The sequence below is a fragment of the Aspergillus aculeatus genome (assembly GCF_001890905.1).
Source record: "Aspergillus aculeatus ATCC 16872 unplaced genomic scaffold ASPACscaffold_11, whole genome shotgun sequence".
Lineage (NCBI taxonomy): Eukaryota > Fungi > Ascomycota > Eurotiomycetes > Eurotiales > Aspergillaceae > Aspergillus > Aspergillus aculeatus.
In genome coordinates this window covers 906711-919334 of record NW_017962986.1, presented here as the reverse complement: position 1 = coordinate 919334, position 12624 = coordinate 906711, and the positions used below count along the sequence as shown (strand labels likewise).

Below are 12624 nucleotides of genomic sequence, written 5' to 3'. Positions count from 1 at the left end.
TATATCGTCTCATAATGAAGATCGAGCTCTGAAATATTTTTTTTAACAACATTATGTACTAAAGCAGTTTAGGCCCAGACAACGAGTTGTGAATCGTGGTTATATATTATATCATTCCGCAAGTTGCTTCGCTGATCCAATGAACAATTCTGGGCTCAGAAGTGGGGTAGGCAGATTGAATCATAGGTATTCGCATCATTTTTCTTTGAACTAGCCGAATTGAAATCATTTGCAATACTCTTTCTAAATGTGTCACCAGCCTTAGGTTAGTCTGCTCATCACAAGAAATCCTCTAATCACCCGCGAAAGGATTGGGGCAAAAGGGCATTTGCTGCACTACAAAGAAGTCCTTAACACAAGCCGGTCATATATAGTACCTACCACTGGCGGTTCCTCGACCTTATCACCAGCCCAACCTATAAAAGAAAGCTTGTAATCGAGGGAACCATGCTACATTTACACAAGATCTGGCCTTGATGAAGACGATGAACGGTTTGTTATCCTAGACTCTATCTCACCATGTGACGACAATACAGCCACCACCTAAACACAAAAGCAAAATACAGACAAAACCGCCAATCTTCCGCTCACTGATGCCCATACCCCGTGTACTCCGTCGTTGCTTGCAACTGGTGCGTCTCGATCTCCCCAGACTCCAGACAGGCCTGGTTCTTGGCGAGCACATGATCCGCCGGGAGCAGCCACCCGGGATGGAACACATTGAAAACCCCGACCGCAATAACCATCATCACACCGTCCAGCCCAATGAAGTAAGACTCATGCGTGATCAAGTATCCGGTCCAGCCCTGCGCCAGCTCGATTGTCCGATAGATACTCCGGATATAGATGCATACCACGGAGAGCACCATGGCGCCCACGAGGTAGGCGAGCGGGCCGTGGAGGAGACCCTGCAAGTACCCGAGACGCAGGGAGCGGCGGAAGAAGTCCACCGCACAGAAGACAAAGACCGTGACGGAGACCAGCTGGAACACGATACCGGCGACCATGGTGTTAGTGCCCGGGGCAGTGTCGCCGTTGACTTCGTTGGATTCCGTCGAGGCCAGTGCGCCGCCTACGGCCTGGACCACAAGCGAGATGACGTCGCAGGTGCAGAAGATCCAGAGGTATAGTTTCGGGGACAGGATTGAGGATTCGCGACCGAAGAGTTGGATGAGGCGACCGAGCAGGACGTAGATTGCGGCGGTGAAGAAGGTTGGTGCTTCGGGGTGTCAGCGTGGGTACTCCTTCGTGTGTGGATAGGGAAAAGGGTAGCTCTCACCGATGATCAGGGTCGAGATCTGGATCATGAATGCGGTGGAATTGTAGGGACATTGGGAGGCCCACGTCCGCCCGGCCCAACCGAGGACTTCCACTGCCGTGATGTTAGCTAAGTTTTCTTGCAATTTGGGACCTCGGTGGCATCCGTACCCATGCATCCAATGCTGAATAGGCTGCACCACCATGTTCGCTTCCAGCAGAATTGGATAATGTGGACGATCATGGATAAGGCGAAGAGGACACAGAACGCAATTCCTGCGCCTTCAGAGGGGATGTATCCGTACGAAGTACTAACACCCTCGACGTAGGCTTTGCAGCCTGTGTAAAGGTCATTATCCTCGGTAGATGTCATGGTGAGGTGCTAGGTCGGTGCAGTTTGATGTGGTAGAGAATGTAAAGCAGGTCCTCGCTATGAATCAAATTGTAAGATTTATGTTTGTTCAGAGATCCGACAACTCGACAATTATATACCATGGATACACTGCGAGGCTATAACATAAGCTCTCAACTGATGGTGAAGGCATCAGCATAAAATTGACGCATTGACCAATCAAATGACCACATCCTACACAGCCTTCTAGCTGCTATGATTGAAGGATCAAGGATCAGGCAGCGAAGATACGGAGTATACATGGGGCGGCTCTCGGGGAGATCGACAGCCCTCGGATCTCTAATCTTATCCACAGCCGCACGCCAAGCGCAAGGACCAGGCAACTGCCGTCTGTGATTGAACGGCCCGTAAATGTACGGCGTGGCTTATCTTTAGCGCGATCCTTATATCCCGACGAAAGTCTGATTGGTCTCATCGTAATCCGACCACCCCGGTGGGGGCCACGACAGCATGAAACACGTAAATGTAAATGGGATTCTCAGCCAAACCCTGCCAATTTTATTTAGGTAGATCTATTTATTTAGACAAGGTTGATCCTTCGAGAGAACGGCTTGTATCGCATCACCAGCCCACATTCTCCCATCGAAGCTCCCAAGGCCCGTCCAGGCCATGAGGCTTAGAGCGGAAAAGGACCAGGCACGGGTTCGCCCGTGACTCCCGCTCGCTTACTATCGACGAATCGTGTATGCGCTGACGTGCCAGCGGAGTCCGCTGCGCGACGGGCAGATGTTCGAGCCCCGTCTCCTCCAATTCCATGACCCGACTCGCGACCGCCACATGCAACCCTTTGTCCCACAAGCCTTCCCGAGCCGGATATTTCGATAACAGATCAAGAGCCTGGCGCCGCAGAATCGGGTGTCGACACCGCTGGGCCGTCCAGTAAAGCACGGGTATTAGCTCTGCGTCGAGAAAAAACTGCTCCGCGGCCGAGCTGCGTTCGTCTCCAGCGCAAAGTTCGACCAACTTCTCACCTGCACACACGATAGCTACAAAATTCGGGACGAAGCTATCCAGGACCATCTCATCTAGCGAGGTACAGGTGCTCAGCCACGTGATCGCAGTGTGGTACTGGCATGCCATGGACAAGGGCGCCCGCGGATCGAGGATCCCGCTGGCCTTGGCGGGCCTTTTCCGCAGTGTCTCGAAGGCTTGGAACCATGCATGGCACTCGCCTAATAGGGCCGCTTGCTGATGAAGATTTTCTGGATAGAGCGGTTGCGGTGGGTTTGCCAAGACGTGACGCTGGGCAAAGCGGACAAAGGACAAGCACCGGGTAATCATGCTCGTCAGGTAATCCCTCGCTTCATCGATATGGTCGAAACTGAGGTTTTGATTCGATCGGAGGGGGGAAGAGTCGGGCGACCGTATGTCCAGCGCTGGCATGAGCGGTCGACCAAAGTACGACAACTGATTGTTCTGTCGGCAAAAGAATTGGAACAGGTCTTTATTGATGGCGTCTAGGGCGGTGGTCTGTCTCGAGAGGATGTCTAGGCCGCCCTGGACGTGATTCATCGCTTGCCTGGAGTTCCCCTGGAGCATCTCGAGACAGACAAAGAGGAGGCATTGGATGAGCATCAAGTCAAAGCCCCCCTCTTTCGGGTCTCCGATCTGCCGTAGAAATTGTTGGATGGCTTTGTTGTACTGTTGCAGCGTGAACTCATCGGTTGCTTGTGCCGGCTCAAACCAGCCTGCCAGTTGACGCCGATGCAGCGCTCCGACAGCGGCAACGGCATGCCGGACCGCCTGGTTACGGTGACTGAGTTGCGGGAGGAACTGGTTCCAGAACTGCGACGGGAAGAAGCCCGACAGCGCGGGCGCGGTCTGCGTGCAAAAGAACTGCACATACTGCCGCTCCTCCCTCGTGCCTGGCACGAGCACGATCCGTTGATCCGAAGTTGGGCTCAAACCCTGGCGCCAAGGCGTGGACTGGATGAGGGCTTGGCGAAGTTGCGTCTGTGACGCTTCGGTGTAGCCGTCGCAGTTGCGCCCCGAGCGTGTGCACTGGCTGCACGCGGGCTTCTCTTCTCCACACTTGACGTGGCGGATCCTGTTATATCGAGCCGTGAGTCAAGGGTTGTATTGGTGTGGCGGGTCTGACTTGGTTGTGCTACATACTTGCAGGTTATGCATCCTTTCCGGGACCTGGAGTTGCTGGTCCTTGTCCTTCGGGTTGATGATGGTGCCATAGGTACGGTGGTGCTGACGCTACAGGGGATGAATTGATCTCAGGAGATGATTACTGATTGATAAGTCATGGTGGATGAGGCTGACACTGTCGTTATCGAGGGATTTTCGCGCTAAGCTCGCAGGATCAGTACCACGTGATCGGTACTGAAACACTTGCAGTTATAGTCACCACGGGTCGGCCGTATTGCCACAGAATAATGTATGGAGGTGAGTAGCGTAGGTTTACTGCCAGGATGGTCAGGCGCGCCGGGCGGTGTTGCTTCCTGCGACCGCCTAGGCCTTCCAACAAGTGTTTAGTACACTTTCCAGTACCCAGAGTGTACGATATTTATATCATCTGAAGTAACTATTAGAGCACAAAGCAGTGAGACCTGGCGCTGCCGCCAGATGCTGCTTGCCGGTATACGCGCTCGTCCTCCAGGTTCCGGAACCATTTGCCCTGCGGTTTTCGTAGCTGTCGGCTGGCATTAAGAGAAAATCTTCACTGTCGCCCCAACCGTGAAAGAGCTAGTATGTACACAGACCACACAGACATAGCCTAAGACTGACACTGATCTTGCTGAAAGGGTGATGATTTCTTCGAATCAAGCACTTGTCCCCTCCGAAGCACTCACACTACTTACCTCAGCTCACCATAACTTCAGTCTCGCTTAGTCCTTGATTTCCTCTACATCTAAGAAATCAAAAAAATGCAACCAGCCCGACATCGAAGACTAAATGATAACTTCCAAATCCCTCACCACTAGTTCTACCCATTGTGGGGGCCAAGAGCCCTGACATGTCAGCCCCAGTCGGCCCCCACATAAACATAAATGATTTCCTACAGCCACGACCAGCATCTCAAACATAGGACGAAAAGCCCTACTCGAGTCTCCCTGTGCAGAAAGCCATGACACCCATAATCACAGTTCCACACCGATATTTTCGTCCATTACGCTCCCTAAGGCTCGTGATTAGTCGACTCTCCAGAAAAGAGAACCACAGAAGACAGACATACCCGAATCATGACACCACAACCGCTTATACCCGGTCAGACACCCGTCTCCGTAGTCCCGACAATACGACTCGGAAATCTCTCTGCACAGCACATCCCAATTCTTCGTCCGCGTCGACGCGACGAATAGCCAGCCGTCGGAGTCGGTGTCGCCGGGGGTGGATTCACTGGACCCGCAGAACGGGGAGCTGTCCCACCATTTGCATTCGTTGTAGCCGGCCATCTGACACTTTGAATATACAACGGTCGCGAGCAGCACTACTCCGATAGTTGGAAGGGTGAGAACATTGTGGTCAGTGTTGGAGGTTATCGAGACAAAGAGAGCGATGGGAACGGTTGAGTTGCCTGTCTTCTCGCAAAGAAACGAGCAGGAGACTATAAACTGCGAAGACGGCAGTCCTTCTGGGTCGAGTGCAATAAGTATAGAGCTTTAAGGGTGAAGATAACATGAGCATGGGTCGCCACTAAGGCGAATTATAGGTTGCAGGTTCGGTCTATCTCGTATTCTAGGTTGAGTTGCTTGCGGACAGAGTTTCTACAGCATCAAGGTACCTCGTATCAGCTCGAGGCTGCTATGAGTAGCTAAACGAATTCACCTCAATCGCTCGTTTTAATTAGCGATTCGCAGGTGCCACGTCAACCGCTTTCAGCCACTGCCGGAATAGTCCTTGGCCGTCGGGTTCCCATCGATGGACATATGTCTAGTTACAGGTCAATTCACGCAATCTCCATCTATCAACAACCTCATTAATGCTTCCGGTCAAGTACCGTGGCTACCGCAGAGTCAAGCAACAAGGAACTGATAGACATGTGACACGAAGGGAAGTTGCTGTACTGCTAGCTATTCATCATCGAATCTTCATCGTTTTCTAACTTTCGCTCCTGGTCTCCCAGGCACTTTTATTCACATTTTAGCCACATTTCTCCCTATTCAAAGGTGGCTTGCTTATATCCACACAGCTCATCCTAAATTTAGGTTCAATGTATCGCTACACTGATACGTCTTACCCCGCATAATTCACCTTATCGGCGCGATTGACGACCGAGGAAGCCGACGGTCCCGAGCGGGGCTCGGGAGTGCCCGACAATCTTAACCTATTGGCACGAGACCCGACTGTGGCAACTTTCCACCGGGTAGGAGGATAGGCATTTGTTCTACTATGTCACTGGCAAGTCCGTATCTCAATCTTCTGGCATTCTTGAGCAGCTCCTAACGCAGGCCACGCGAATTCTACCCTCGACACGAATCCATCTCCTCGACCACCGTCAACTCCGCAATCGTCGCTTCCAGGAAGTCCTTTTGCTCCGCCAAGAACTCAGTCATACCGGCAATATTGAACGGACGCTTGGTATCCACCCGCTTCCGCTCCTCCTTCAACTTCAAGCGGATGCGCTCCTCGAGCAGCTCCAAGCGGTACTCCGTGAAGCCATGGTAGAGCTCCGACCAGTTGCTGATGGCCCGGGATCCGGTCAGGACCAGCTCGTCGCGGACGGAGGGATCCCGCGGACGGAAGGGCGTCACCATGCTGATCCGCTCGCGGCCACCCAGGGCTTTGAGCGCCTGGTGCTCGATATATCGGCCTTGCATCACCACTGCGGTGCCCTGGGAGACTCGATCAGCCAAGATAAAGAGTTGAAGAGAAGATAAAAAGAAGAAAATAACACAAAGAAAGAGGGACGGTAGCATGGTGCCGGTGACATACCATCGCCGGTCCACGGATCTTCTTGATCTCACCCGCTGGGGTCCGGATAGCCGTCTCGCCACCGATCATGTCGCTGCAGTCCGACAGCATCGTAACGCATACGAATGGGAAACTGTCGTAGTGCCATGCAAAGGCCGAGGTATCCGGCTTTTCCTGAACCATGGCAACAGCCGACGCATCGCTGACAGAGATGTTGATATTGGCGATCTCGTAGTCGAACGCGACCACGAGGTCTACCCCAGCGATCCGGGATACAATGCGCTGCAGCTCGGGTGAGCTCCACGCATCGCAGGTGAAGGGGGCGCGTCTGCGGAAATTCAGTCAGTCTGCAAGATACAGCACATTGTCCACACTTGGAATGGCGCGGTGAAACTAACTCTCGACCCATTCCCCGGATCATATTCTTGGCGAAGCTCGACGAGTATTGACAGTCTTTCAGGACGGGCTCACTGAAAATCTCCGCCCGCATCTGTTTGATGGCTGCGGGGGTGAAGAGGGGAAATGGTTCGGAGGCTGCCACCGGAGAGATCCCGTGTCCTTCGAGACCGATCTCCCGCATGGTGGTGATGCCGCTCGGGGGCTGGAAGTTTAGGTCTCGTCTCGCGTCGAAGACCTCTTGCTTATCCACACGAGCGCCATCGATGAGCCATTGAGGAAGGGGGTGGCTTGGACGAGTCGCCTTTTGGGTGGTAGGGCCTATCACTGTGGGTGGTGCGGGGCGCAGGGCGTCAACTGAGGGCATTTTGGACTGGTGGAATTGGAATTATTGGTTTGTGGCTGTGGTGGATGTTTGTATTAGTTGAAGGGATCAGAAAGGTCTGGAGTTCAGAGCATAATCTGAGTTCATTGAGATACACATGGTCATATATATGGCTTCCTGGCTCATGCCCATGCCAAGCAAGCGAAGCCAGCGCCGACCCGGTCAACCGTGACCCCGCACGCACAGGGGTGCGCAGATAACCAGGGCATGAAAGTATATTGACAATCAGAAAGACCTCAAAACAGACGATAAGTGCCTCGTGGAGATTGTCACTCATATGTACCCTTACGATAAGGCAAGCTCCCGAGTCACCGAGATTGCAAATTTCAGCCGTCGGGTGCTCGGATGGAAGAGGGGTGGATTCGGGATTCTCGGATCGGAGTTGTGTACACACAGAAGTAACCACTAGATGCCTATTCAGTCCATCTCCCTTGCTGGTCCTGTCAATGGACTTCTTTCCCTCTTATGTTGCCATACGGATGATTCGGGTCTATATATCCGCTCAGATGGTGCCACATAAACTAGTCAATAATATCAAGACACTCATCATGCAACCCGATTCCCGCGCACGCTCTCGTAGAGGAGAGTTATTTCCAGTAGTGAGCCGCGTTTCTTCATATGTTATCACAACTGTGGATACTTCGGTCTTGAAGCAACCGAGGCTTCGACCCAATCAACCGAAATTGCACTCAACCGAGACTAGGAGTATCGAAGAACCTTCATTGGCCAGAAATGAGCTTCCGGTGTTTAGGTTGCAACCTACTAAATGAAAAGTGCACAAAGACTAAGCAACATGAAAAAGGAGAAGGAGACGACGAGGAAAGGTACAAGGACAAGTATCAGACATAGAAGAGAACAGAAAAGTGAGGTCGGGGCTAGTCCTCGCCGTCTCCCCGTTTGCCATGGCCTAGTGCTCTCTAACCTCAAGAACTTGCGCATCTTGCTCAATCCTTGCAAATCCCCAGCCTCCGTTCCTGATATGCTATAATCCACCAGCCTGCAGTTGCCCCCCCTTCGAAGTCCACGAGCCACGCGTCGCGATGGACACCGTCAATCACAACATTCGCTGCTTTGACATCCCCCCAAAAGAGCCCATGCCGATGAAGTGTATGCACCGCGTCAGCGATTTGATCATACCACTTCTGACGCTCGGCGATGCTCACCTCACCGTCATTGTTGGCCGTCATAAAGCAAGCCAGGGAAGTAGGCGACGGTATGTAAGTCATCAGTATACAGGCATACTGAGTACCGATGCCGATGATTCCTTCCAGCCTGGGCACTCGGAGCGAGCGTCCTCCTTCGTTGCACTGTTCCATCTTCCGTAGCATGGAAATCTCGCGCTGAAGGGACTCGGTCCCATGGGTCATTTTGTAGGCAAATTTCGCCCCATGGATATCGACTTCGTAGACTTTACCTCGCTCGACGTCACGGAACCGCTCGACCTCCGAGAGTTGGAAGACGGGAGTATCCCGCATCTCATCTTCCATTGCATCCCAGTCAACCTCTTCACGCGCCAACGTCGGTGGGACAGAGCAGGGTTCGAACGTTACCGTATCGGTCTTCTGCGGGATCAACCGGAAGCAAAGACGTGAAAGCATCAGGTAGGACTCCAGATCCTGCGGTGGAGCGACTGACGTCGACAGGAAGAGTGGTTCGCAATGGAGGCTTAGTAGCGAGAAAAGTTCCGCCCAGGACTGTTGAATATAGAGATTGATGCATTGGTCAACAACGGATGGCTTTCGGTTTCGAAGCGCCGGGCGCGGAGAATCGTCAAATAGAATGAGGTATTCGGTGTCCATGACACTCTCAGGCAGCCTAACCATGAAACGAAGATACGCCGCCCGTAGAGCGCCCCGGGATGCGACATGGCCCAGACCGCTTACTCTGGCTCGAAGCCCAGAGTCTATTGGGAGGAGGTGTCTATCGCGTGGGCCGTTGAAGTACACATCACCTGACTCTGAGGGATCAAATCAGCCTGCTGAGCTGCAAGTTGAGGCGGGTTTATGAGCCGTAATACCACTTGCCCCACGCCTGTCCCTCACCGAATCCAAGAACGTCCAATCTCAAGTCGCAAGGGACGCGCACTCGCCCAGCGGGAATGAGTTCACTGTTGGCTGAATCACACCCGCCAGCCTGGTTGTCAGCCTTGTCAGGCCTGGGGTTGCTAGACGGCCGGACAGGGGATTCGGCCTTTCTGGCCATCGTGACAGGGTCGCAATAAGAACAGAGGAAGGATCGGGCGTTTGGATTCTTGCAGTGGGGAAGCACAAATGATCAACCTCAGCGGTGAACTTGGATGAGGCTGTCTGTGATGGAGAATTAGAGGAGGAAAGGTGTGTTTCCTGTATACGCTCGTATAACCAACCAGAACGACTGTTTATAGGCTTCTTGGACTTGCTAAGTAAGGTATTTTGAATTGAGCAATTAAAGAGATAGGAGGAGAGACAGAAGAAGTGTTTATAGACCAGTAGTAGCCTGGAGCAGATTAGCTTACTCAGATCCTGCTTTTTGAACCCATGTTGGCCAATTCCGGACGCAAAAAATAATTCCATGAGGTGATATCCCAGTCGTCGATAATAATGAATCGTTCTGGTGGAAGGAGATTCCTTGTCTGCTGAATTATAGCCATTGACCATCAACAGGAACAGGTCTTGATTCACTGTTGCCAGATAATGAAAGACAAGCAAGCCTCTCTCCCCAGCTCATGGGTCTGACTGGGTCAATAGACAAAGATACTTCCTGGATCTCTAATTGTGGTAGTTTCACCCTCAGGATCCTTTCCCAGGAAGACGGTGAGACAAGATGCCTGTGTATGTACATTGAGAGTGTCATTTTAGCATTCAAAGCTTGCGGTATCGCGTATTGTGAATGGGTGATAAGAGACATCCATGCAATCTCCAACCATCATCATGGAGTAGTCTAGGGATGGAGAGATGTTCTGTCCCTCGTCTAAGCAGATGTCCACCACAACAAGTCCTAGCATGGAGTGGTCTTGAAGCAACCTTGTCAGAGCGTACAAAGCGATCATGGCGCAAGATTATTAGACTTTGTCTCAGGAAAGATGATACATGGCCGTGATCTATTCTAGGACGATCCCTTTGTCTTCCCAAATTGGCCTAGTGGGTCGCTGCTTTGGCAGCGGACAGCACAGCACCCTAATTGACTGCAGTCACCGCCCCGGGTAATCTACCCAACCCGTCTGATGGTTCAATAACTGCCATTGTCGCGCCGGGCTTTGCTAAGTATTATTGGTAGTTGGCCCCCTTCTTCTCAGACCAATCAACCTCGACAGTTCGCCGAGCAACACCGGGAGAGATCCCGAGCTGTCCTCAGCATCAATCAAGAGGAATGCCATTTTAGGCTTTTGCGGCCTGTGCCTGAGCGGCACAAGCCGCAACTCCCTGGTCACTGATCTTTCCTCCCTCGGATCTAAACCTATCACTAGTATTGGCGGACCAATCTACCAAGCAGGTAATTTGGAAATGCTTATAGAAGGCACGGACTTACTCCGAGGTAGATACATAAGGAGAGTCTGGTAATGTGACCAATGTGAAGCCATGATTGGCCTACGTAGGCAATTCAAATCTGGATCGGATATTTGTAGTGCTTGCAGTAACTGTAATATATACCCGATCTTGAGGTGGCTGGCCGCTTTACACCCTGCAATTAGGGCTTCATACACAATCGCTCTGGGGGCGGTCGCCTCAAACTTAGCTATTGGACACGGTACGAAAGTTTCAGAACCAAATGTCTCCGTTCACCCGAGGTTTGATGATACTTAAGCGAGCGATATAAACTTCAGCCATTTGGCATGCTAGGAAAAGGTTACAGGGATCGATTTCCACATAACATTGCGTGCTGATAGGACGGAAAACATGAAGACGTTCCCGAATTGGCCAATTTGAATGGAACTAAGCACCAACCCCTTACATTCGACTAGACCACTATGTCTGTTTATACTTATGCGCGGATCTAGGGGTACAGGATTATGGAAAACAAACTGACATAGAAGGAGGCTTGGATATTGAAGACAGGATTGACATAAACCTGATTCTATGTTCGAGCTGCAGTCAGTTCCTTGGCGACAATGGCAACGTGGTCCCTCGCACATAGATGAACCGTCACCCTGAAAGCTGCGAGATGAAGTCATGAGCCTGTCGTAATCAAAGAGTATAAGTACCAATGCCTCCGGAGTATGTGAAACTGCAGGACCACTGAACGGCTTTTCTCCAACCTTTACCAAGGAACCCCTAAAGAACCGCAACACCTGCTGAGCCCATGGCTCTACCGCCCCGAAGCCAAACCAGCAGCACCGGGCGCTCGACACCGCACAACCTCAATGTGCTTCAACGCCGGTACCACGCGGAGTTTTACAAAACCGTCGCCAAAGTAATGGCCCTGCGTGAAACCTACCTCCAAGAACGAATCATCTTCGTCAAAAGCAACGAAATGGTGCCAATCCTCAAAGGTCTCGGCGCAAGAGACCAGGATTTCGAACTCATCCAGAAGATCAGCGACACCACCGGCCCCGATCCCACCTTCGAATACCGCACCGTGACCTCCGCACGCTACTGCCTCGACGTCGAGACGCGATGCATCCAGCGCCTGGAGAAGCTGCCATGCGGCCCGAGGACGGAGGAGGCCTACAAGCGCTACGACCCGGGGGTCCAACGGGAGTTCGAGGAGGCACCGCTCGAGATGCAGGGGAACACGGTCGTCCAGGCGCTGATGCTCTTCAAGGCGCTGGTCTTCCACAAGGTACCTATCCTGCCGCGCGAGAAGCTGGACTACACGTCGCATCAGTGGGTGTGCACCGTGCTCAACGTGCGGATCTTCACCGACGATCGCCAGGGAGTCCAGGGCGAGCCAGCGCCCGGAGGCGTCCACTCCGATGGGTCGGACCACACCATGACCGTGTTTTTGGGGTCGTCTAACATGCGCTCGGACAGCGCGGTCACCTACCTCCACGATAACCTGGAGACGACGGGGGCGCCGCTGTGGGAGACGAACCCGGCCCTGATCCGCGCGCGGGTGCAGCATCGCGACTTCCTCGACACGTTGATCTTCGCCGACCACCACTACAAGCGATGTGTCACGCAGCTGAATGCATGCGACCCGTCCGACCGGGCGTTGCGCGATATGTTAGTCGTCTTTACCCGGCGACCCAAGCGCGATGACTATGGGCTGGGTCACGCGGAGACTCAAGCGCTGCATACCACCTGTCCGCTGCAAATCCCCCTCTGGCTGCCCTGAGCAGGTTCTTGGCATATCCTACCCTGGTTCAATACCAACAGCTGCGAGATTGATGTTT

At 52.7% G+C, this 12624-nt stretch overlaps 5 protein-coding genes across 5 annotated transcripts; 1 reads left to right on the top strand and 4 right to left on the bottom strand.

The window, feature by feature from the left end:
* Positions 1-583: 583 nt before the first annotated feature.
* On the bottom strand, positions 584-1634 carry ASPACDRAFT_79883 (RTA1 domain-containing protein). The gene is made up of 3 exons (XM_020205517.1): positions 1429-1634; positions 1280-1372; positions 584-1219 (listed from the first exon to the last, which is right to left on the bottom strand). The coding sequence occupies exons 1-3, from the start codon at positions 1628-1630 to the stop codon at positions 588-590; spliced, it is 927 nt and encodes a 308-aa protein (XP_020054819.1). The 5' UTR covers positions 1631-1634; the 3' UTR covers positions 584-587.
* Positions 1635-2181: 547 nt separating this feature from the next.
* On the bottom strand, positions 2182-3969 carry ASPACDRAFT_1889652 (Zn(II)2Cys6 transcription factor). The gene is made up of 3 exons (XM_020198541.1): positions 3910-3969; positions 3785-3874; positions 2182-3716 (listed from the first exon to the last, which is right to left on the bottom strand). Exons 2-3 carry the CDS (start codon positions 3853-3855, stop codon positions 2231-2233), a joined length of 1557 nt encoding a protein of 518 aa, XP_020054818.1. The 5' UTR covers positions 3856-3874; positions 3910-3969; the 3' UTR covers positions 2182-2230.
* Positions 3970-6037: 2068 nt separating this feature from the next.
* On the bottom strand, positions 6038-7365 carry ASPACDRAFT_1889651 (uncharacterized protein). The gene is made up of 3 exons (XM_020198540.1): positions 6931-7365; positions 6554-6860; positions 6038-6411 (listed from the first exon to the last, which is right to left on the bottom strand). Exons 1-3 carry the CDS (start codon positions 7293-7295, stop codon positions 6082-6084), a joined length of 1002 nt encoding a protein of 333 aa, XP_020054817.1. The 5' UTR covers positions 7296-7365; the 3' UTR covers positions 6038-6081.
* Positions 7366-8257: 892 nt separating this feature from the next.
* On the bottom strand, positions 8258-9515 carry ASPACDRAFT_44986 (uncharacterized protein; the record flags this gene model as incomplete). The annotated part of the gene is made up of 2 exons (XM_020201527.1): positions 8258-9270; positions 9356-9515. The coding sequence occupies 2 exons, from the start codon at positions 9513-9515 to the stop codon at positions 8258-8260; spliced, it is 1173 nt and encodes a 390-aa protein (XP_020054816.1).
* A 2190-nt stretch (positions 9516-11705) lies between these two features.
* On the top strand, positions 11706-12566 carry ASPACDRAFT_31544 (uncharacterized protein; the record flags this gene model as incomplete). The annotated part of the gene is made up of 1 exon (XM_020199821.1): positions 11706-12566. One exon carries the CDS (start codon positions 11706-11708, stop codon positions 12564-12566), a length of 861 nt encoding a protein of 286 aa, XP_020054815.1.
* Between the last annotated feature and the right edge of the window lie 58 nt (positions 12567-12624).